Source organism: Carassius carassius, chromosome 19 (assembly GCF_963082965.1).
Source record: "Carassius carassius chromosome 19, fCarCar2.1, whole genome shotgun sequence".
Taxonomy (NCBI): Eukaryota; Metazoa; Chordata; class Actinopteri; order Cypriniformes; family Cyprinidae; genus Carassius; species Carassius carassius.
This window is the reverse complement of record NC_081773.1, coordinates 27,704,363-27,728,184: the sequence shown is the minus strand read 5'-3', so window position 1 is coordinate 27,728,184 and position 23,822 is coordinate 27,704,363. Positions and strand designations below refer to the sequence as shown.

General features: G+C 39.9%; 1 protein-coding gene across 1 annotated transcript; it reads right to left on the bottom strand.

Moving 5' to 3' along the window:
- Positions 1-1,815: 1,815 nt before the first annotated feature.
- Positions 1,816-22,897, bottom strand: LOC132095504 (insulin-like growth factor-binding protein 2-B). Its single transcript, XM_059500561.1, has 4 exons — positions 22,418-22,897; positions 6,176-6,333; positions 3,453-3,593; positions 1,816-2,226 (listed from the first exon to the last, which is right to left on the bottom strand). Exons 1-4 carry the CDS (start codon positions 22,758-22,760, stop codon positions 2,068-2,070), a joined length of 801 nt encoding a protein of 266 aa, XP_059356544.1. The 5' UTR covers positions 22,761-22,897; the 3' UTR covers positions 1,816-2,067.
- Positions 22,898-23,822: the final 925 nt, after the last annotated feature.

Below are 23,822 nucleotides of genomic sequence, written 5' to 3'. Positions count from 1 at the left end.
TGGATTGAGCTGTTCAATTCAATGCTCACAGAGAAAGAGAGGATGGGAAAGAGAGAGACAGATGGGGAAGAGACATTAAGAGGTAGAGATATGGGTAGTTAATTAAAATATAACTTAAAGGATGTTACAGCTGCTGCCCTTTAACAACCCCGCATTGTTTTTCAGTGGTATGACAATAAGGTCACATACAGTGGCATCCAAAAGGCTACAATGAAAATGCAGGAATCAGAATTTTAAAAGATGAAATTTATGAGCAGCACCTGGATTCTTGTCCCATTTGTGATCAGATTTTCAGAAGCTATATCCATTTAGACAGGCTACCAATGACGTCAGAACACAGTAGTAGGAATGCTCAGTAGAATCCAACAGTACACTGATCTAGGGGCCTTCAGCGATAAAACTTGCTGTGTGTCCATGTGAACAGGGCATTACCTGCTGACAGAACAAGTTAACCCATTAAATCTCACTGGTCTCATCTATTTAGACTATAGAATGCTTCTATTTTGCATTATTTTGGGGTCAATAAGACCTTTTTTTTTTTTTTTTTTTTTTTTTTTAAGAAACCGATACTTTTATTCAGTAAGGATGCATTAAATTTGTCATAAAATATTTTTATTTTAGCTAAATTATATTCTTTCTATTCATGTAACTTTCTATTCATCAAAGATTCTTGAAAAAAAAAAAAAAATAATAATAATAATAATATATTTATACATATATATAGGTTTAAAGTAGATTTTGAATCCCACTGTATGCTACTTTATTGTTTGTCGTTTTCTATTGGATCTTTATGACCAGCTGAGCCAATTTTAACCCAGTAGTAACTTCAAACTTTTTTTTTTTTATTCTGTTGCATTGGGCTGTTCAAGGTATATAACGCATGTTTTCACTCAGCTGGGGGAAAAACTGGTACAAAAATTTGGTTTAACAAGCTCACTAAACCCATGCACCACTTCACATTCCTCCACAGGACTCTTAAACTAACCCCATTCAAGCGTTACACTGGGCAGAATCACCCTTGCCAACCCCCAACACAGCGCAGATGAGAGTAAAGCAGGGTGAGGCAAAGCCCACTGGCACTGCAGGCAAACCTGTGTTTATTTATAGGCACTTAACCCACTTTATATCACATTTGTCAATGTCAGCCCTGTGTCCTAATCTAGCCCTCTGTCAGCACATCATTAGTAAATGTTGATCCCCACTCTACAAACACACACATACACCACCTGCATTCTACCACATGGTAAAGAAGCAGAACGAGTACAGAAGTCTATCAGCTGCCAGGAACAGGGATAGCCAGATCTTGAGTACTTGGAAGCAACAGCAATTATCGACTGTAAAAACACACTTGAACCTCAAACAAATTATGTTGATTGGAGGTCAGTATTATGTGCCAAAAAGGGGGCTTGTTTTTAATTTAGCAAATGTTTGGAATTTGGGGCCTTTCGAACCTTGCACTCCAATTGGTTTGATGGGGTGACAATTTTCGGTGACGCCGTATAGCAACTCATGTATGTGGCAGTGATTTAGAGACAGTGGTTTAGTGAATTATCTGTTGAGTAGTCAAGTAGTCAAAATAGACAAAAAGCACATATTCAGCCCCTCTCGCACAGATCCTCTCAAATCAGCCAAAAAAAAAAAAAACCTCTGTTTTATATATATATATATATATATATATATATATATATATATATATATATATATATATATATATATAGTATAAAAATTTGGGATTCATTTTTTAATCAACATCAAGCTGCTGCTTTTGTGCGTTTGCAGTTTCTGTTTGTTTCTGGCAACCAATGGTGCAAAAAAACACTCCAGAGTTAAATTTGGAGTACAGTTATCTGGATTTGAGAAGGGGGAGGTTTAACTACCTGTCCTTGACTTGCTTTTCTTTGCTGGCATGTGACTTTCCACACTCCTATCGACAATACAGATTGTACTATTGCGAAAAAATACATACACATACACGTACAGAATTACACACATGCACTTCGCTCTTGCACTCGCTTTAACTCTCCTCGTTTGAGACCCGGGGCATCTCCCTTAAGGGTCAGGGTGCGTCTATTTCTGCTGGCTGGTGGGCGGTTCCAGCTCGGGACCACCATAGTACTGGCTGCAGTTGGGGTCACCCCGCACTTTTGGGGACGAGGGTATCTGGACACCAGTGTAGGGGTTGACGCACCAACACTCGCCCCTCTGTCCATGGCTGGACATGTTGCACTGGAACACAAGGAAGAGAAGATGATGAGAGACAGGTGGGATAATGGTGGGTGTTGGGGGCTTAATGAAGCTCTTTGGCGAGTATGGGGTGGAGGCGCTACCCCAAAACAGCCCTCCCGCCTCATTTGGCCCAGCACGTCTCATTGACCCCTACTGAGCACTCCCAAAATTAGGTCATAATTGAACTGGACATGGCTGACGCTGAGACCCAAAATAGGCAAAAAACTGATTCTCAATTTTGTCCTCCAATGGCAAAGAACAAAAACTGACAGTTACAATAATTGCAAAAGGAACAGGATGATTGCAATACAATTAAGTGTGGTGAGGTACACTGTTTCGAGCCCTGGGAACAGGGTTTTCATGTCAAAACAATATACTAGTTTCCTTCTCCGGGACACTTTGTCCTGGTTTAAGCTACATGTCATGCCAGGACACTCTGTACATCTCCAAATGTACAGTAAGGGAATTATCAAATTAATGCAGATACGAATAATCTGATCATTTAGTCATTAAAGTTTATATTGAAATCTCAGACGTCTACATGTACTGTAGACATTGGTATCTTTTCATATATACAGTTTGAGCCATTATAAGACTTCTTATGAAACTCCTATGCGGACGTGTGATATCAGAACCTGAGGTCCAAAAAGACTGTAAAAAATGTTTCCCATTTAATTTCATCAGCATGTAAAAGACGAATAGGAAATGCATTGAGATATAAAAGATTGAGTTTGTCATTCTCCTTTCCTCTGATGTCTCTGAAAACCAAGGCAAATCTCCCAACAGACAGGTCAGTCGGTCAGCAAAATTTTCATTAGCTTGTAACTCTCAGCTCAGATACGGTTGCCTTGGCTTTGATAAAACAGCCTTCTGTAGAGAATGTGGGAATGTTTTATACACAGTTTCTCTTTGGCTTCTTTTTTGACTCTTTATTGAACCTTCCACATGGAATTGGATAATAAAACAGCAGGATGCTGCAGATTGAAAGGTTGTGCAATGTCTCATATTCCTATTTCCCTATAGTGAAATTAATACCCGCTGCCATCTAAATGAGAGTACTTTTTGTGCTAATCCTCCGGCCAATGCAGCAAGAGACCAGCAAAACTTTGAAATGGAAAAAATTGAAAATGGACAAGACTTCAAAAGCTACTTTCAGCTACCAAAGCTGCTAATTTCCAACTATGATGATGTCTTTGAAAGGTTGAGTCAAATACTGGTCATTTCACCTGCTTAAGGTTGTACTGTCCTGTCTTGTCACAGTTGGGGAACTTCAGGTCATAAAGATTTTCCAGAGGTCCCTTGTTGTCATGGAACGTCATTCGGGAGATGTTCTCCAAAACTCTGTCCAGCTCCTGTTGACACTGGCTCTATAAGACCAAATACACACACATTGGTTTTTATGGTTTATGTAGAATCTCCATATGCATTATGGTTTTTATACTGTACAGATAGTATTTTACCCCAACCCTACCTTCACAGGAAACTCTGTGCATGTCTAGATTTTCAAAAAACACAATTTAGTATGTTTAAGTCTTTTGAATTACGGGGACACAAGAAGTGTCCTTATGAATCACCTTCATATTGTAATACCTCTGTCATCAACATGTCATTATGCAAAGGCGTGTCCTCATAAACCACACATATATTTGAGTATTTCTTATTTTGTCAATCTCCTTTGTCTAAATACCTAAATACACACAATTCTGTAATATTTTCAAAAATTTTACATGAAATTCACAAGATTAATGACAGAAATTGTGTAAAAATTGTGTTTTGTATGCTGTGCTAAGGCTGTTTTAGACATCAGAAACCACCTTTCAATTTAAAAATATGTTGTTGATAAGTGAGATTTACATTGCAAAAAAAGTACAGTAACATCTGAAAAAAACTTTATCAGAGGAAAGTGTGGGTTATGAAATGTAATTTATAGTTTATGATTTAATAAAACCTGCATTTGAAAAGTAACAGAAATAAGTGATGAAGGCATAGCAAAATGTGGTAAAGATCTTCATATAACAAAAAGTTAGTTTTAATAAAACTCCTCAAAGAAACACTCATATAAGGAGAGTGAGATAAACAGCAGGCCGGCGGCCTCATGAAACATTTGTGTGGCTGATATAAATCTCGTACTTGAGCTAATTTGCTGGCTTAGTTCTGCCTCCCCACCTCTCCGTAAAGGACAGGCATCGGCATCAAAGACCATTCCTGTCTCCCGTTCCTTCTCTTTTTCCCTATATCTCTCGTGATGGCTGCTCCCCGCTTGGCCCAGGATAAGAGGGCACTGGGGGAAGAGGGCCTGCCAGGGATCTTATCCGTATCGTGTGGATGAAAAGTGCTCCATCACAAAGCAATGAATAGTCCCCTGCTGTCATCGAACATGCCGTCACCCTGACATTCTCCTTGAATGTCTGCTTTTCATGGGATATGTGATGGTTACGCTCCTGATTTATGACCCGACAGAAAACTTGTTTATTCAGTTTGGCTTTTTATTACCCTACCATTATCACTGGTTTGAATTTTTATTGCTTTGGCTTCTTCTTTTTATTGCATCTACCTTTTTATGGTACTTTCCAACATCCATTTGTTTTATCAACATATCATTTAGCCGTAGTTACTATTGCTTTCAGGTCGGCCAAACCAGACCCAGTGTGCTTCATAATACAGCTATTGTTGTCTCCGCTGCTGTTTGTTTATGGTCGCATCAATTTTCTTTATCTTGAACTATTTCTTGCCCAATAGCAGCAATAGAATTCATTCAGTCGATGTAGGACTGTTTTCCAAATCAATGTGCTTAAAGCATCCTTTAAATGATGAGGATATGTGAATATGACAATGTAAAGCAAACAGTCTAAATCACGCAAAAAAAGCTCTACGCTTACACTTATTCAATTAGCTGACGCTTTTATCCAAAGCGTCTTACAATTGCTATATATGTCAGAGGTCGCATGCCTATGGAGCAACAAGGGGTTAAGTAAGTGTCTTGCTCAGGGACACATTGGTGTCTCACAGTGGATTCGAACCCGGGTCTCTCACACCAAAGGCATGTGTCTTATCCACTGCACCAACACCACCCCTCTACATCTGAGAAACTAAGAAAACTACCAAAACTGCCATTTACTTCAAGTTGTACTTATAAAAAAAGAAAGAAAAATGACTTGCCAACTGAAGTAAATTAGCTAGACAATTTGTCTATTGGCTCAAAACATTAGATGATGCGTGATAGAGATGCTGATTGGGGAGTTGCAGTGGTCACTTGGCTGAGGATTTAAGAGTCCAGGTAAAGCATGGTACAAGTCCAAGAAAAGTTAATTAACTCTCTGTGGATTTGCGTGATGGCCAAATTCGACAAGCACTGGCTCATTCCCCGTTTCAGCAGAGACGGCAGCCGTTTGTTCTGCCTTGGCAATCCCCCCGCGACTGCATGCTATCACCGGGCAGTGTTTTAGACACCAGAAATCGCTGGTTAATTAGGTAACTAAGGAAATTATCATATGTTTTTGACTGAAAAAAACAGAAACAGGAACCAGAAACAGGCTTAATACAAAAAACACCCAAAAATCAGCTTACAGCAGTTTTTGCACAGCTCCAATCACGAAAATAACATACTGAAGCAATAAATTACACACTGACAAACAACCTCAGACCACAGATTTATAGCAACATCAAATATAGAGGGTTGTACAAAGGACATACCGTAAATCTGAACCCCATAAGACTGTTAGGAAAACTGATGTTTAGCTGATACAGAAAAATAATATCTATGTCATAGTGTGTGTGGGTGTGTGTTTTGCGTGAACCTGTGTTTGTGTAAGTGGTGTGTTAGTTTGATAACCAGAAGAGGGCACTGCCGTACTGAACACAATGACATTCAATGTGAATACAGGTTTTTATACTTATAAGTCAAATATTCGCTGTGTTGCCCTGTGATTCTTCACAGCAAGACACTCACCTGTCTGGGGTGAGGTGTTTTGGGATCATCCAGGGAGCTGTACATCTTGGACTTCTTTTTGTCGAGATGCTGCTTCACAGCTATTTCCTTGATGTGCTGGTAATTGTTTTCTTTGCCAGACTTTTTCACTGGAGGGGACCGCGTGCCATTTAACTCTCCTAATGAAGGGAAGGGTAAGTTAAAGGATTTGGGCAAACTTTTATCAATGGCTCTCTTTAAGTTTATGATCTACAGGATGTTAAGGGGAATTTAATGGATTAAAATGGCAAGTTCAGCATAACCAAACAGAGGAACTCCAATACTAGTTTTAAAGCAAAAAATAAATCTCTTTTACTACTACTACAGATGCTTCCACCTTGGTTTAAAGTCAATTATTTGTATAAATAAATAGTACATACATATGCAAATAAATATATGGCACTTACAGTTGTTGTATACATTTCACTGAATTGTGAATTCTGCCAACTAAATTCAGTTTAATTCAAATAAAAATTCAGGAACTGAATGGCTTGTTAAAAGCTATAGTCAGCTAAATTGTGAATGCTGCACAACCCTGTTAGGTTAGATGTTGCATAACAAATTGACATATTATTTATAGAAATTTGTCAAAGACTGCAAGCTATCTGTCACGTTCGGTGTTATGGAAAACACAGGAGAGAGAACCAATTGCGAGTACGTCTTTAATAAAGGGAAATCCAAAGAGAATACACAGTCCAGGCAGGGTCAAAACCGGTAAATCCAAACATAACATTAAACAAGGCAAGGCAAGGCAAGGCATTGACGGACATGAATTAACATTTAACATTAAACAAGGACTCCGTGACTAAGACTCAGACAGACCAGGTATAAATACACAAAAGGATGATGGGGAAACAGGAGACAGGTGGGGAACAATCAATTAACTAAACAAGGAGGAAGTAGGGATGCACCGAATATTCGGCCACCGAAGATTTTCGGCCGAAAATGGCCCAAAAGAGCATTTTCGGTTTTTGGCCGAAAGACTTTTATCACCGAAACAACACGGCCGAAATGTTGTGATGATGACGCAAACAGAAACCGCGACCTGAACGTGCACCTGCATAGCGCAGACCACGAGCTCCCCGCGACATTCACTTCACACCAGTGAGAACATTCTCTCTCTTCTTATTCCTTTATTCGCAGCACTAAAGCGTCTCCTAACAAAGAGATTGAGACGGACCACGAAGTGAGAACAAAGAAAGGTACAGTTTTATAGAGTCTGTTAGCACACGTCTCACTGAGATCTTTTCGGATCCTCTGCACTTCATCGCGAATGTGCTTGATCCGCGTTATAAAGATCATTACTTGGATGCGGAAATAAGGCAGCGCGCACGAGAAATGATACAGGCCGCGCTGGATGCGGAGAACCCGCGTGGAGACGGAGAAGCGCCAAGCGCAGGAGACAGATCAGAGCGCGGAAAAAAGACTCGTCTCTTGGCATTCACCCTCGTTGTCTGATATTTTCAGTGAAATTCTGCAAGAAAGTGCCTCAAATAATAATACATTGGCTATTGTTCTAGTTCTTAGGCTACTATATATGTGACATTTTATTTACAGTAGCCTATATATATATACACACACATATATATATACATATACATACATAATATCAGATTGTAGCCATATTTCTGCTAGATTTTCTGCTAGATTTCTGCTTTAATTTGATAAAACAAATTATTTATGCCCTGCCCCTATTTAAATACACTCTCTCAAATATTTCTCAAATGTCAGGCAGATGACAAGCTCAACTGCTCAACAGCTAGATGGTTATCTGTCTGAAGTCCCCATCCCCAGAAGTGACAACAGTCTTGCCTACTGGAGAAGTAATGCACTTTCTAGTCCTACAGAGAACAATTTCAAATGCACTTGACCTAAATGCACTTTGTTTTTATGAGAGAACAGTTCATTTTAAAACCTTTCTGCAGGCCAGTAGGCCTGTACATTATTATTTAATATTCACATGAGTGGGATACATTTTTAATTTTGAATTTTAATTTATACTGTGCATTGTTGCAATGTGCTTAATAAATATTGCATAATTTGTAATTATGTATTTTTATGTTTTTTATAATTTATGTAATTGTAATTATCTTTGAAACTTTAATATTAATTTATGCAATTGCAATGTCTTAATTTTAGTAAAGTTAGTACATGGTCATAGCAATAAATGCAATGGAATAATTGGCATAATTTCTTTCGGGGTTTCGGTTTCGGTTTCCGGCCTTGGTTTTCTCTTTTTCGGTTTTCGGTTTCGGCCAAGAATTTTCATTTCGGTGCATCACTAGGAGGAAGGTGACCAAATAAGGAGACAGGAAGTGATAAATGATAAACACTGGGGGAACTGAGGACACCTAGTGGAAACCCAGGGAACACAACCCAGACACTGTGACAGTACCCCCTTACTAAGGAGCGGCTCCCAGACGCTCCAAGACAGACACAAAACAGAGACCAGGAGGGAGGCGGACATGTGGAGGCTCAGGGGGAGGGACGGAGGGCCAGACTAACAGAAAGGAACAGGGACCGACATTAACACAAAAACAAAAGGAGAAAAAAAAAAAAACAACATGAAGCCCCCCAGGGCGGAGCAGAAGACCACCACACCCTTGTGGTCAAGGCCAGAGTCCTCCAGGGCGGAGCGGAAGACCACCACAACCGTGTAGTCAGGGCAAACGCCCCCCAGGGCGGAACGGAAGACCACCACGTCCGTGTGGTCAGAGCGGAAGCCCCCCAGGGCGGAGCGGAAGACCACCACACCCTTGTAGTCAAGGCCAGAGTCCTCCAGGGTGGAGCAGATGACCACCACGCCCCTGTGGTCGATGCCGGAGTCCAACAGGGTGGAGCAGCAGACCACCCAGTGACTTGACTTAACTCTGAAAGTTCAACGGTGACTGGCCCTGACTCTGGAGAGGTCACTGGCACCTGACTCGACTCTGGAGAGTTCACTGGCCCCTGACTCGCCTCTGGAGGGTCAACTGGAACCTGACTCGACTCTGGACTGCCTGTGGAGACTTGAGACGCCTCGGCTTCGGGCACCGCCTCTGGAACGGACTCGGGCACTGCCTCGGTCACGGCCTCGGGAGCGGCCTCGGGCACCGCATCGGGAGCGGCCTCGGGCACCGCATCGGGAATGGCCTCCACCTCGGCATCGGGCACCGCCTCGGCCTCCGGAACAGCATCGGGCACCGCCTCGGCATCGGGCCCCGCCTCGGCCTCCGGAACCGCATCGGGCCCCGCCTCGGCCTCCGGAACCGCATCGGGCCCCGCCTCGGCCTCCGGAACCGCATCGGGCCCCGCCTCGGCCTCCGGAACAGCATCGGGCCCCGCCTCGGCCTCCGGAACAGCATCGGGCACCGCCTCGGCCTCCGGAACAGCATCGGGTCCCGCCTCGGCATCGGGCACCGCCTCGGCCTCCGGAACAGCATCAGGCACCGCCTCGGCCTCCGGAACAGCATCGGGCATCGCCTCTGCATCGGGCACCGCCTCGGCCTCCGGAACAGCATCGGCCACCGCCTCGGCATCGGGCACCGCCTCGGCCTCCGGAACAGCATCGGGCACCGCCTCGGCATCGGGCACCGCCTCGGCCTCCGGAACAGCATCGGGCACCGCCTCGGCATCGGGCACCGCCTCGGCCTCCGGAACAGCATCGGGCACCGCCTCGGCCTCCGGAACAGCATCGGGCACCGCCTCGGCATCGGGCACCGCCTCGGCCTCCGGAACCGCATCGGGCACCGCCTCGGCCTCCGGAACCGCATCGGGCACCGCCTCGGCCTCCGGAACCGCATCGGGCACCGCCTCGGCCTCCGGAACCGCATCGGGCACCGCCTCGGCCTCCGGAACCGCATCGGGCACCGCCTCGGCCTCCGGAACCGCATCGGGCACCGCCTCGGGAACGTCCTCTGGGCTTTGAGGAACGGTAGACGCCTGTCTCCTCCTCCTCCGCCCTCTCTCTTGGCGAGTCGGTGACACCTTGTCTGGAGACTCAGGCGTTGAGTCGGCCATCTTGTGCTGTGGCGCTGGGCTGGCGGCCATCTTGTGCTGTGGCGCTGGGCTGGCGGCCATCTTGTGCTGTGGCGCTGGGCTGGCGGCCATCTTGTGCTGTGGCTCTGGGCTGGCGGCCATCTTGTGCTGTGGCTCTGGGCTGGCGGCCATCTTGTGCTGTGGCTCTGGGCTGGCGGCCATCTTGTGCTGTGGCTCTGGGCTGGTGGCCATCTTGAGCTGTGGCGCTGGCTCAGCAGCCATGACGTCAGCCATGACGTGCGCTTCCTCTCTCCTCTCCGTCCGCCATGGTGAGACGGTGGCTCTAATCCATCCCACACGAGCCCCGGGTCGAAGGGCGGACCTGGTTGAGAGCGGTGCTGAGGTGCTCTCGACCACTCCCTCCTCGGCGACCTCCTCTGGTTCCCCGGAAAACCACCAGGCCAGTTCCTTCAAATCCACTCCTCTCCCGCACTGTGGCTGGGGAGGAGACATAAGCCGACATACCGCTGGCTCTTGTAGTGACGGAGTCCTTCTGTCACGTTCGGTGTTATGGAAAACACAGGAGAGAGAACCAATTGCGAGTACGTCTTTAATAAAGGGAAATCCAAAGAGAATACACAGTCCAGGCAGGGTCAAAACCGGTAAATCCAAACATAACATTAAACAAGGCAGGGCAAGGCAAGGCAAGGCATTGACGGACATGAATTAACATTTAACATTAAACAAGGACTCCGTGACTAAGACTCAGACAGACCAGGTATAAATACACAAAAGGATGATGGGGAAACAGGAGACAGGTGGGGAACAATCAATTAACTAAACAAGGAGGAAGGTGACCAAATAAGGAGACAGGAAGTGATAAATGATAAACACTGGGGGAACTGAGGACACCTAGTGGAAACCCAGGGAACACAACCCAGACACTGTGACACTATCTTTTTTGTCAATGAAAGCAAACCCAGGATCAGTGTTCTGGCAGCGCATCGAAACAAGGCAGAGAGAAAGTTAAAGGCTGGAATTAATGACAGCTCTTGATTCAGATAGTCATAGAGACCTGTGAAGAGATACGTGCCTTTTAAGTCAAAACGTGTCTGGCAAATCACAAGTGAACTACTAATAACAAAAAGAGACTTTTATCCTTATTTTAAAGAATTGTTATCTTATTTTGTGTTGCACAGAAGAAAGAAAGTCTTACAGGTTTGAAACAGTGTGAGAATGCCTAAATTATTTTTAATGAAAGAATTAGCATTTTTAGGTGAACCATCCCTTTAAGTAAAAAACATCTTTATAATTACTAATATTTAAAGTTTCAGTCCTGTTTTGAATAAAATTATATGAAATAATTTTTTGAGCAAGTAACCAGCCAGGGTTTAAAACTATCTGTACCTTAGCCCATTTCACAATGGTAAGTTTATAATAATGTTTTCTAAGTTGAGTTGTACTGGCAGCTGGAATAATTAAATTTATCATTTTGGTGGCTGATTGTTATCCAAGAAGGTTTATGTGTTTATGAAACACAAGTGACTGAAATTAAATTATATTCCGGTTTTAAACTTGCATCTGATTACAGATAGCCTACATGGGATTACACAAGTTTTGTATTTTAAAAAGAACCAGTTCTAAGAAAGAATAATTTGCTTTTTGGGTTAAAATAATTTCTTTATATGAAATTTGAATGGTAAGACAATTATAGATTATACTGTACAGAAATTTAAATCTACATGTAACGCTAATACACACTGCATACTCAGTCACGCAATGCTGATGTTGTTAACATGAACAATTTGAGACAAAGTTTAACTGTAATAATAATTTGCTCTGTTTGATGTGATATGTCCTAGCCCATCGTTAACGTTAATCACATTGTAGCATGATTTATTGTAATGCTTTTTTCCTCAGTTGGTCAAAACAAAAGTGTCAGGCTTGTTACTAATTCATTCAGATAACACTATCCAGTAAAACTTCGTATTTTTGTCATACTTCCAAGATATAGGCTAGAATCTGTGATCCCGAAGTACAGTGAATATCCACACCGGCGCAATAGGTGACAGCAACACATACATTAGATTAATAAGTGCTTTAGCCATGCCGGTGCACGACCCATTTAAAAAAAAAAAAAATTATTCTGCAAATAGAGTAAACTCAGGTTTCAAACAGAGATGGCGACAAAGAGGTAAAACTTACAGGCTGCAGATTTAATTAACAGTAATTGCTAATCATTTTGAAATACATTTACAACAACATTTCATCACATTATGCTTTAAAAAAGGAACAAACAACAAATATTCTTCAAAGGCCCTCTGAAAGTAAGACTGCATATTCTTCTTACCCCTTAAATTCGGGGGCAGCATCAAAGCACAGTGACCGCTAAACAAACCTCTGTGTATTTGATTCCAAATGTACTGTAACAGCAAATATGTACTTCTGGACTTTGTATGGGGCAAATTAGTTGCGTGTCCCTTATGGTAACGTCACATGCACAGAGCGGGTCACTTGGACTCTATCTGGCCCTTTGAAACTCTTGCCTGAATTCAGATCTGCTCTGTGTCTTGCCCATCGACATTAAAAAGCAGAACCCTCAGGCCACGAGCCCAGAACCGCTCGAAATAAGTCAGCTTAGGGTGAGCATGGAAGCTTAGAGATCTGAAGGGGGGGTGATCGCTCTGAGCATTGTCCAGCACCAAATACTGTGGTCTCAAGATTGAAGCCCAATTGTCATCAACAGACCTAAGAATAGTGTCTAAAATAGCGGGCGAGTTTGCCAGAATTTGCCTCATTGAAGAGATTATTGGCGGGCGTGCTTCAGCAGACACCTGCCATTACGTCTCCTCGAAAGCATCCCTGTTTCACACTCTCATCCCTGGGCCTACACCAGCAACACTTCCCACTCACAGTTCCTCTCTCTTTTCAAAGGCTTAGTGTGTGGGCTGTGTGGTTGGGGAGTGGACAGGAACACTTTTCAGGGCCTGGGCCGATTTTTCTCTTACTTCTCCCAAGGAAGTATGACATGCTGTTGAAAAGTCAAGTGCCACTTGTGAAGTTACATACTGACTCTGTTCCAAAACCTCAGCATCACAGACATACCTCTGGCACAAAACCTGTTCAAATGAGAATATTTGCATTAAGACAGCATTACATCTATCATACATACGAATTAAAAATACAATCCTATAATGAACTGCAACAAGTTCAGTGGGGAAAACAGCTTTATATTTAAATTTCTGAACCGATATTGATTACCAACATTTTCAACTCTTTAAACTAGAACAGCATTTTAAAAAAGACCCACTTGACTCAAAACCTAGAATGTGAATTTTGTAATGCATATTATAGTAATATAGTAATATAATCACAACCTGACAAACTCTTACCTACCACTTAATTTTCTGACAGATGAGTTTCATTTGATTTTCTATGAAATGTGAACATCATCATGATAGGAATGAGCAAAAACATCAGAGATTGAATAACATTTACATATATCATTGGAAACATCTCATCTACTAGAGCACAACCATTACAAACTAGCAAGAATCTCTTCATAATGGACATTTAGATGCTATTTACATATAATGCATTAAAAAACAGCAAAACAGGGTCTGCTGACGCATTTTATAATTATTCCTAACATAAAAATAGTATATATATAGGCCTAGTCCGACATGCAAAAAATAAAATAAAATAAAATAGTTTTTAATTTTAATACACTTTCTGTATATTACATGTATGCTGTTCAGATGCATTCAAAAACAAGTACAACAGGGTATCCTGGCTGATTTTTATAACTACTTTTAAAATTAACAGTATATATGGTGTGACGTGCAAAACCAAATAAATACAATTAAATAATAAGAATAAATAAATTACATTTAAAAAAAATGTTTTCAGTTACAGCACTTTTAATCACAGTAACTATTATGTGAAAAATGAAAAACTAAAAAAATCTTAAGGTCAGTTCTGCTCTGGTTGCATGCTACCACCCATAATCAAACACTTTAAATCTTCATGATTTGGTTTAATCTATGCATACTTCTCTAATGAGCTGAAACTGCAGGCTCTCTCCAGGATTTATCAAAATGCAGAGGTCTGACGGCAGGATTATAACCGGTCGTATTGTTTTACAGTACACAGTCTACTGATATATACAAACTTGCACTCAGCGACACGCAACATGAAGCTCTTGTAACCATTAAACTCTTGTCGATTTGTGGATAAACTGAGGCCCGCTGCATGCTGGGAAAACTACCCAAAGACACTGTCATTGATTTAAACATGTCCACAGTTTACCCATCCGGTTAAACATTTACAGAAAATACTTTGTCAACCCACACGACTAGGAAGAGGGAGCCGAGCGGCCATGTTGTTTTTCCAAACCGGCTGCAGTAAGCAAAATGTGTCAGTATGAAAAAGTAATGCAAGAAAAACATAAGCAGCTGTGATGCCCAAAAAGCCGGCTTGTATCTGGCACTCTTTCTTCTTTACATAACCATGTGGCCTTTTGTGAACGTTGTAACTTCAAGAACCCGCTGTACCACGGCTGCATGAAATAACAGTGTAGAATCTAATTTAATTTCCTTTCCTTTGTGGAACTACACGACTCACAGGAAAGCTATGCCAATGTCCGGCAAAACAGGACCAGGTGTGGGAGGGTTTTGCAAAAGCTAACTGTTGGTTTTGGTGGATGCAGAATGGCTTCCCTTGGGCACGTACAAGAGGTTTTTGGAGCTCAAATTTGATACGGCTTTCACTTAGTCAGGCACATCGTATGATACACTTGCAATATAGTTTAGAAACAACTCTCTGTGATTCTCGAATGACTATGGAAATTAAGCTTTTAGATAATATATATGTATATATGTATATATATATATAAATATGTATATATATATATATATATATATATATATATATATATATATATATATATATATATATATATATATATATATATATATATATATATAAATAAACAAAGTACTGTGGTATCTGGTATCAAAAACGAAAACTATTAAGGAATATTTTGTTAAATTAAAAAATACAAATAAATGTAAATATCAGATTAAATATTTAAGCTAAAAAAAAATGTTGTGTTCCTTTTATGTAATAAACATACAAACTTAAAATAAAACTTAAATTATAAAAATAAATGAGAACTATTTAGGAGCATTTCTGGAAAAAAAAAATAAAGACACAAATTAAAACTCAACAGAAAATATTCAAATAAAGCGAATTTCAAAATCTTAATAAAAAACACACGTTTAAAAACAATCCAGACCACTTCTCCTACTATTCTGTCCTACAGGAACTTGTCCTCTTTGTGTCCTCTACATCATTAAACATCTGTTCAGTGTCTTAGCATTTCACACTCTCCCTGAGTCCACTTAAGAAAATTGTTCTGAGAAGTCATTTGTCACTATCCTCTGGGAGCAGTTCTCCTTTTTTTCTCCCCTATTTGATGAAAAAGCGTTTAAGATTTCATTCAACCTAAACCACCCGCCGTGAGCCTCTTCTCAACACACAGTGGATTGTGCCAGCACTTTTCTCTGTCTTTCTCTTCTACTCACCCTCGCTCTCTTTTATCTTTTCTGTAATTGCATATGCAAAGACTAAACAGCGATGTTGTACGGTCATAAATCAGAGGCCTGCTGAGGGAGCCTCAATGATTCAGCAGCCACTGTGCACAAAGGAAATGTTCTCTGCAGATGAATGAGACTCAGTCTTCGAGTCTGTGCATGAGTGTGTGTGCTTCTGCTGATAAGTTCTATATGCTAAACACGGATAAAAAAAAAAAAAAAAGTAAGTGATGTCAGTAAATGAAGGACTGCTACAGGGAATCATATGCTAGTTTTCAAAGATGCTTTTCAATAATAATAAAAAATTATATGTGAATGCACATTTAATCAGTAACTGGGTTAACATGCAAATAAACATCAAACTGAAAAGTGCTGTATAGATATCCACTAATGCAAACTAAAACAAAACTTTATCTTTCACTAATGCATATGAATGACCCTTAAAGTGACAGTAAATAAAAATATAGAAAAAAAAGACAATCCTGTCATCATTTACTCGTCTTCTTGTCATTCTAAACCTGTATGCATCTATTCTTCTGAAAAAGAAAATATTTTGAAGAGCATTTTTGGGTGACCTGTTCCTTTAAGGTTGTAATATTCCTTCAACAGCACGCAATTTGATAATCAGTTAGAATTTGACAAATAATAGTGACCTACTTTCAGTGATAAGATTTGAGCCTTTGAGGAAACAGCTTGAAGTCAAAGTTTTCCTCAGGAAATGCCTTGGATTCATTTTGTGAAGTACTGTTGATCGCCATTTGGCACCATAGCAACTACAGCCTCCTGAGTGTCAAGGACTGCCTGAGCTTCAGCTTTTGACAAGCGGTTGAGCAACAAGCTTACAAAACTCAGTGATAACACACTTGGCATGGTGCTAAGTGTGGATCTCATGAAGACACTTTGCTAGCTCCCATTAGTTTACAAAAAGAATGTATTAAATCTCTGGAAATGTTTGCTTTGACAGTGCAAAACATGATAAAACAGTCTTCAAGCTCCCTTGATATTATTAGCAACATGTTAGATTAGCTCAACCAAAGTTGAAAATGCAGTCCAAATTTTTTGACTTTTGTCCTAACCAATATTCAAGTTATGAATGTAAAAATTAATAAGTGGGTAGGGCTACCTGGTGCAACACAACAGATACAGATAATATTGTATCTTTTCCACAATTTTTGTATGTATGCAAATTGTATAACAATCATTTTTAGTAATTGTGCAATTAATTCTCATATTGCATTTTCAGAAAGTTTTGGAATATTTGTTCTCTCCCCAAATTTGTCATTACCGAAATACATTACTATTTAATTTAATAAGAAGGGTTACATTCACCTATTAAGATCTTCCCTGTAAATAAATAGTTTCTGTTTTATAAAAACTTTTCAGAGGTAAATCAATAACAGTTACAGTTTTAACAATATTTCAAGTGTGATTTATGAGATTTGTTGTATTTTAAGTCCAATTTTTCTTTGTAAAAAGTTGATCATACTGATTTCACACTTAGGATTAATTAGTTTGAAATACATTGAACTAAAATTTATCATAACATCTTTGTTCATCTTTCAGTTGTGAAGTTCTTTAAAGTTACACACAGATTTTTCATACTTTTGAACATTTACCTCAAAATAATGCAAACTATCTACTCACCATGTACTGTAGCTATTTGAGAGAGTGACATAAATATTTAAATGAATATATATATAAATATTTTCTGATCATAAATGTAGAGGTGGAGTTAAAATCAGTCTCAGCCATTGGACTAAAATACATGAAAATGCAGAACATATACAGTATATATAAGTGTGGGTTTCATAAAAGGACCTTAGTAAACATCTAAGATTTTAATACTTTTAAATGTGTTTTTTGGTTGTGGGACAGGACAGCAGTTTACACCAATTCTGTGGAATGGCCCATTTAAATGTTTCTCAATTATAAAATCAAAAGAAGGCTATAACTCAGCTGAAATCATCATGACAGCTAAGATGGCAGCATGCAAGTTACAAATTGTAATTCTTGTCAGTCATAACAAAATAGGCCTGCGGACAGGAATGTAACTGTGTGCCGAGAGGTATTAACACAGCCTCGATGCTGCTAGACATGTATTCTTTGCAACCATTCACTAACCATAGTGAATATACCTGTTGCAGTCAATATTGACATTTCATGTCGGGCAGGCAGGCAGCCAGCATTATAGCACACAGAGAAAGACGGCTGGATGTGTCAGACTGTGTATTCTGCTGACGCTCCTTCATCGTCTCTCCAGTCTGTGAGGGGTTGACTGGAATGGCCTTGGAGAAAAAGGACCAAGCGTTTTTTCATGTTATTTCAATTGCTTGTTTGACATCATGACACTCCAGATGCCCTGGAGCAAAAGTAAAGTCATGGCGCCTACAAGGAGCTTCTCTGGTGTCACAGGTCTCGACAAGCAGCCGCCACCCAAGGCATCCCCACTGCAGGCACTGGAAAGGTGTTGAAGAGAGCGTGTCTCAGCACATCAGACCCCGAAGGGATCCAAGAGCAATTACATTACACGCAATACAAGGAGAAAGAGGAAAAGGCTGAGAAACAAACATAAGATACAAACCGCTAGCTTGAATAAACATGAGATATATTTTTAGGATGATGGTGAGGAGGCTGGATTTTTTTCAGTGAATAGGTGCAAAAGTTTACAGGTGCATCCTTTACCTGACTTTAGCCAATGATACATGGGTCTATTCATAATTGTAGTGTGCATTTTATTTTTAAGTACATTGATCTGTGTAATTTTGACTCATTTTATTAGAAGCAATTTAATGTACAATGACTGATGCTCACTTTGAGCAGTGTTGATACTGTTAATGATTAAAATCATATTCAATAGTTGATGAAAAACATAAATTAGATGAAAAACAACAACAAATGAAAATAAGAAAATATATATAATTATTATTAATAATAAGGATGACAAAATTATGTATTATAAAAGTAGTCTATACAACTCATGCAAGACTTCTGAAGTCATATGATGACTTTTGTATGAAGAACAGACCAAAATTGAAGACGTTCATTATTCTAATCAAAGTTCACAAATATAATTTGCACTATATTCCAAGTCATCTGAAGTAATATTAAAAATCTCACCCTCTGTTATAGCTTTGAAATCTCACATGCAGTTGAATAAATCCAATCCTAATGTAATAGGACACATGCCATGCAAGAACCAGTGGCTTTTGCCATCAAATCTGATGTGACGTCTAAATACGGCATTATTCTATTTGTAAAAGTTGGAATAAGATCTGTGAACTCTTTAGATAAGCGACTAATGTCTTTTTCAGTCTGTTCTTCACAATAAACTAACATGAGACTTGAAGTTGTATGTATGCACTGCCATCGTTTGGAAATAAAGCATCTTTTTTTTTTTTTTTGGAACACCACGAAAGTGAATAAATGATGACAATTTCCATTTTTGCATGAACGTATCCTTTAATTGCCATGCTAAAGTTCATTATGATGACAGAGGGCCTCAGATGTGTGTTCACACATGCTGCATAATAGTTCTTCTCAAAACCCTGGATATGGACAAAACATCTTCTAGACTTCTTGAAAATGATCAAAAGTTAAAGCCAAGGGAACATTATGTAAGCCAGCGTCTGTGCACTGGTTGTCATTACTAAAGATGTTCCTCTCATCAGTTCCAAACACATGCTCTACTGTATCATGTTTGAGGCAGCCGCCTGAGTTATGAACAATGCTAACTACAGGTGGTGCACTATGCTCACAGTTAAGGCCATGCACAGCGAGGTTGCAGATAATTAAGAGAACCTCAGTGTGATGAAACTACGGAATGTAATTCACCAGCCGCAGTGCGGAATGAGCATTCATTTGATGTGCAATGCCTGGGTGCCAAATCACAACATTTAGTTAAAGCTATACCCAGGAGTGGCCACACAGTAAAACACAAAGGCATGCAGCGAACACAAAAAAGAGGATCAGAGGTCCTGGATGTAGCACCTTGTAGTAAATTTCATAATTACATCATTCATAGTTAACTGCATTAATGAGCCTTAATAGATGACATACTCTGCATTCATTAGATCAGAAATAATTTGTGTTTTCTGTTAAGCAGAAACAGAAGTACTGGACCAGAATGTGGGCACTGGTCTTGGCTAACAAGAGTTCCACAAGACATTCAGTAATCATACTCGCAGGGCTAACTGGTTTGATGCTGGTTTTGAATTCTTCTCACAGAAAAAACGGAGAAAAGAAAGATAAATCTGTATGTTACTGACCACACACCTCACTACTGCCAAGTAATCTGTCAACTGGAGTTTTGATTAAACTGTTAGTTAAATGATTTTGTCATCATTTACTCACTCTCGCGTTTTTCCAAGTCCAACTACTATTTTATTTCTTCCAGAAAACATTAAAGAGATCGAAAGCAGAATATCTGATCTTCTGTTTTCCATGCAATCACAGTGGATGGTGATTTATACTGCTAAGCTGCAACTAACAAAATAAACGTAAAAGTCCATGTGACTTAAAGGGATAATTTGCCATTGGCAAAATTATGTTTTAATAAAAGCTAGCTGTCATGTGATTTTTTTTTTTAATCAGTTCTACATGGCTAGAGAAAACAAAGAAAACAGGCTGTGGAGGAGGAAAAAAAAGACTTACACAGACGTAACAATGTAACAAATGCAAAGTTGGTTGAAAATCAGTAAACTTACCCTTTATCTGTAATATTCAGTGTCTTTGAGAGCCATGCAATTGTTTTGAGTGACAAACAGATAATAAAACAGTTATAATTATTGAAAAATCTCCACTAAAATCATTCGCATTGTGTCTGTATGGAATGCAGAAGCTTTGCCCTTAAGGCTATTTTTTTTTTTTTTTTTTTCACAGAACAAATAAAATTACACAGTGCCAGAATAACGTGACGGTGCAACAGTGAACTTTAACTATCTTACATAGCATTATTTTATCTTTATTAGAAACCTTCATTGGAAAGGCTTGGAAATGAGCAAATTAACTGCTGGTGCTGGGCAACCCTGTTGCTTAGTGTTTACTGGTATCCCAAAATACACCATTCAAACGCTGCTCAGCTAGCGTAGCGGGGCAGATTCACAAGGGTGCCTGGACGGGCCTCAAAGTTCAGTGTGCAAAAGTCTAATTTGTGCCAGGCGAGATTAGCCTTTCACCCTTGATTTGTTGGACAATTCAACAGCACAACAGGATAACGGCTGCCAATTTGTTTCAAAGCAGAGGCATTTGGCACCATTTAGTCATCAGTAATTGGAAAATTCTTTATTTTATTAGAAATCTAGGTCACATATTTCAGTTGCGTGGCAAAAGGTTGGAACTGTTCATCCTGGCCTTTAGAGCAAAAGAGACAGCCTCTGTTGACACCCACATGGGATTATACAAATATTATCATCAAGGTAACAGGCATTATTGAGCGTGATACTCTTTTTTTCCCCAATTTAGAAAGAACCAACCCCTGAGAAAGTTTCAAAGATGTATTATTCAGGGAAGTCCAAGACAAATAAAATAATGGCAAACATTACCTTGTCAAAAGTTCAATGGCAAACATTACCGTGTCAATAGTTCAACAGGTGATTAGCTTGTTTGCTTACTGAGGGGATCAATGGTCTCATGGTCAACTAAATTTCAACACTGTTTACCCCACTGGTTTCATTGGCCACATTATGTTCTAGACTACCACAGTGTTTTAGATCTCCAATTGAAAGAAGTTGACCTCAAATGTCTAATGCTGCAGCTTACTGATCTAATCTGCCTGTATCAACACCCAAGGACTGTAATAATAAAAGCATGGTTTATATGATGCCTTATCCATCCAATTTAAGTAAATATATCAGGGTTTACACAGAACTTGACAATGAGTTTTTCCAGTGTTTGTGACTAGACAAGAAAAGCATAATTTAAATAAATTTGGACCAGCAGTGACTATAGACATTTCCAGTCATTTATTACTTGAACATTTATGCATGAACTAGATATTGCTCTATAAAATTATACTTTCTAGATAATAAAATAAAATGTATATAAAATTATTATTTCAAAATCTGTTATATGTGTTGTGTGAGTAAAATATAGAGCTATGTTGATTAAAATTTTATTTTTAATTGTCTTTTCATATAGTTTATGCATATGAATTTAATAAATATGACTGCAAGTTTATATATGTATGTTTATATATATATATATATATATATATATAATTTTTTAAAATAAATTCAATTATTACTTCCCCTTTGTTATACACTGTTTTATGATTATGGATAAAACTATTTTATATAGAATTTCTAGCTTAAATATACATAAAATAAGTACGTCAATATAAAAATAAACAATTAAAATATTGCATTAATTCCAATAAACTTCCTAAAGAAATCTCAATTTTAACACTTGACTGACATTCACAGGTTCTCCATGACTGAGAATCCTGATATAAACCAAATCAAGCTCGTACAACCAGATGCACCAGAAGCAGTTCAGATAGAAGTTGGTGATCTAACAAAGGGGCTGTATTCAAACAAGATGGTGGAGAAAAGAGTGCCAGAACAAAGAACCTGCACTGATGTTTGACTCAGTGCTGCAACATCATCCGTGCGATATGCACACATTTTGGCAGCGGCTGTGCATCAAATCATGTTCACAAACAAGTCTTGAGACTCACCACTGTGTCCTGACTCCTGGTTGGTCATGGTGGGCTCCAGGTCCACTTTGTTCTCGCATCGTCCGAGTCCCTGTATCAGCTGCTCCAGCTGTAACTCTGAATTCGCGGTCGGGTAACACCTCAAACCGCTCCCGCATCTCGGCGTGTAGACGCCGCACAGCTCACCCTTCTGCCGGGCGCAAACCGGACAGCAACCGCAACCCGGTTCCCTGACAATCTCGCAGGAGGTGGTGAGCTTGGGACACGCCGCCTGGCGCTCCGCGGTGCAGCTAGGGCATCGGAACACGATCTCCCCGAGCGAGCCGTGCAGGAGCAACAAACTGCAGAGCAATGCAGAAAACATGTCGTTATCTTAAAGTCTGACAGATGTCGGGATTCTACAGGCGACTTCAGGTGGAAAAGTAAAAGTGCGTTTGGGGACAGGTGAGGTTCGACGGAGAGCTCTGCTGGGTCCTATTTGCTGTCATGTTACTCCAATATGACATCACGTCAAAAGCCAGTCAAAGTCAGATAAACAAGTCGATGTGGTGCGAGTCGACTCACTCCTGGCTATTTCATATGCGAGATACGCTGCTTGTTGTGGGGAAATGTTTGGTATGGTTGCTACTACTGTTATGTTTCCCAAGTTGAAATTGCCATATAGCCTGAGTCTGTAATAAATCAATTTGCTAATTAAAGTATATATCGACTTGACTGGGATCAATTTTCTATCAGTTTTCGGCGCGAACAATCGAAATCGTATTTTAGGGCTTCTATCCACTACTGTCAAGTATGTCAAATGCGTTTAAACAAAACGCCCAATGACATTTCTTATTGATCTCTGTGTCTGTAACAAATTTATAAATACTTTTTTATACTGATTCTAACGCAAACCACTAGAGGGGCCTGCTGTTGGTTACCTCGTCAGGCGATTGTGTGCCTTTATTTAACCCATTCTGACTAATAATGTTACGATTTTTAGTCACCCAAACTTTATTTGAAAACTATTGAAACTTTACGATGTAAAACCAGGGGGTTCAGACTTAAAGCACATTAAGGAATGACAGAGATTATTTTCACATTCTTGCCTATCTTAATTCGTGATGATTTTACAGTAATAACAATAACAGAAATTTTGGCATGTTGGTAAAAATCTAAATGTAGCGGTAGTCCACCTGTTTGTTGTCTTTAGAAATATACTTGTATTAGAGATACATGGGTTTTAATGTTTTCAGAAGAGAATATGACTACTTGTAAAAATTGGCCAATCATAATGCTAGATTGTTGTGGGCGATATAATCACATTGCGATGCAGTTGCTGGGTTGTTTTTGAGTCTTTTTAGCATGTTATGTGATTGGTGCTCTGAGTGGTTGGTAGATAATGTAAGACTTGGAAAGCAAAGGAGACATTTCCTAAACAATCCTT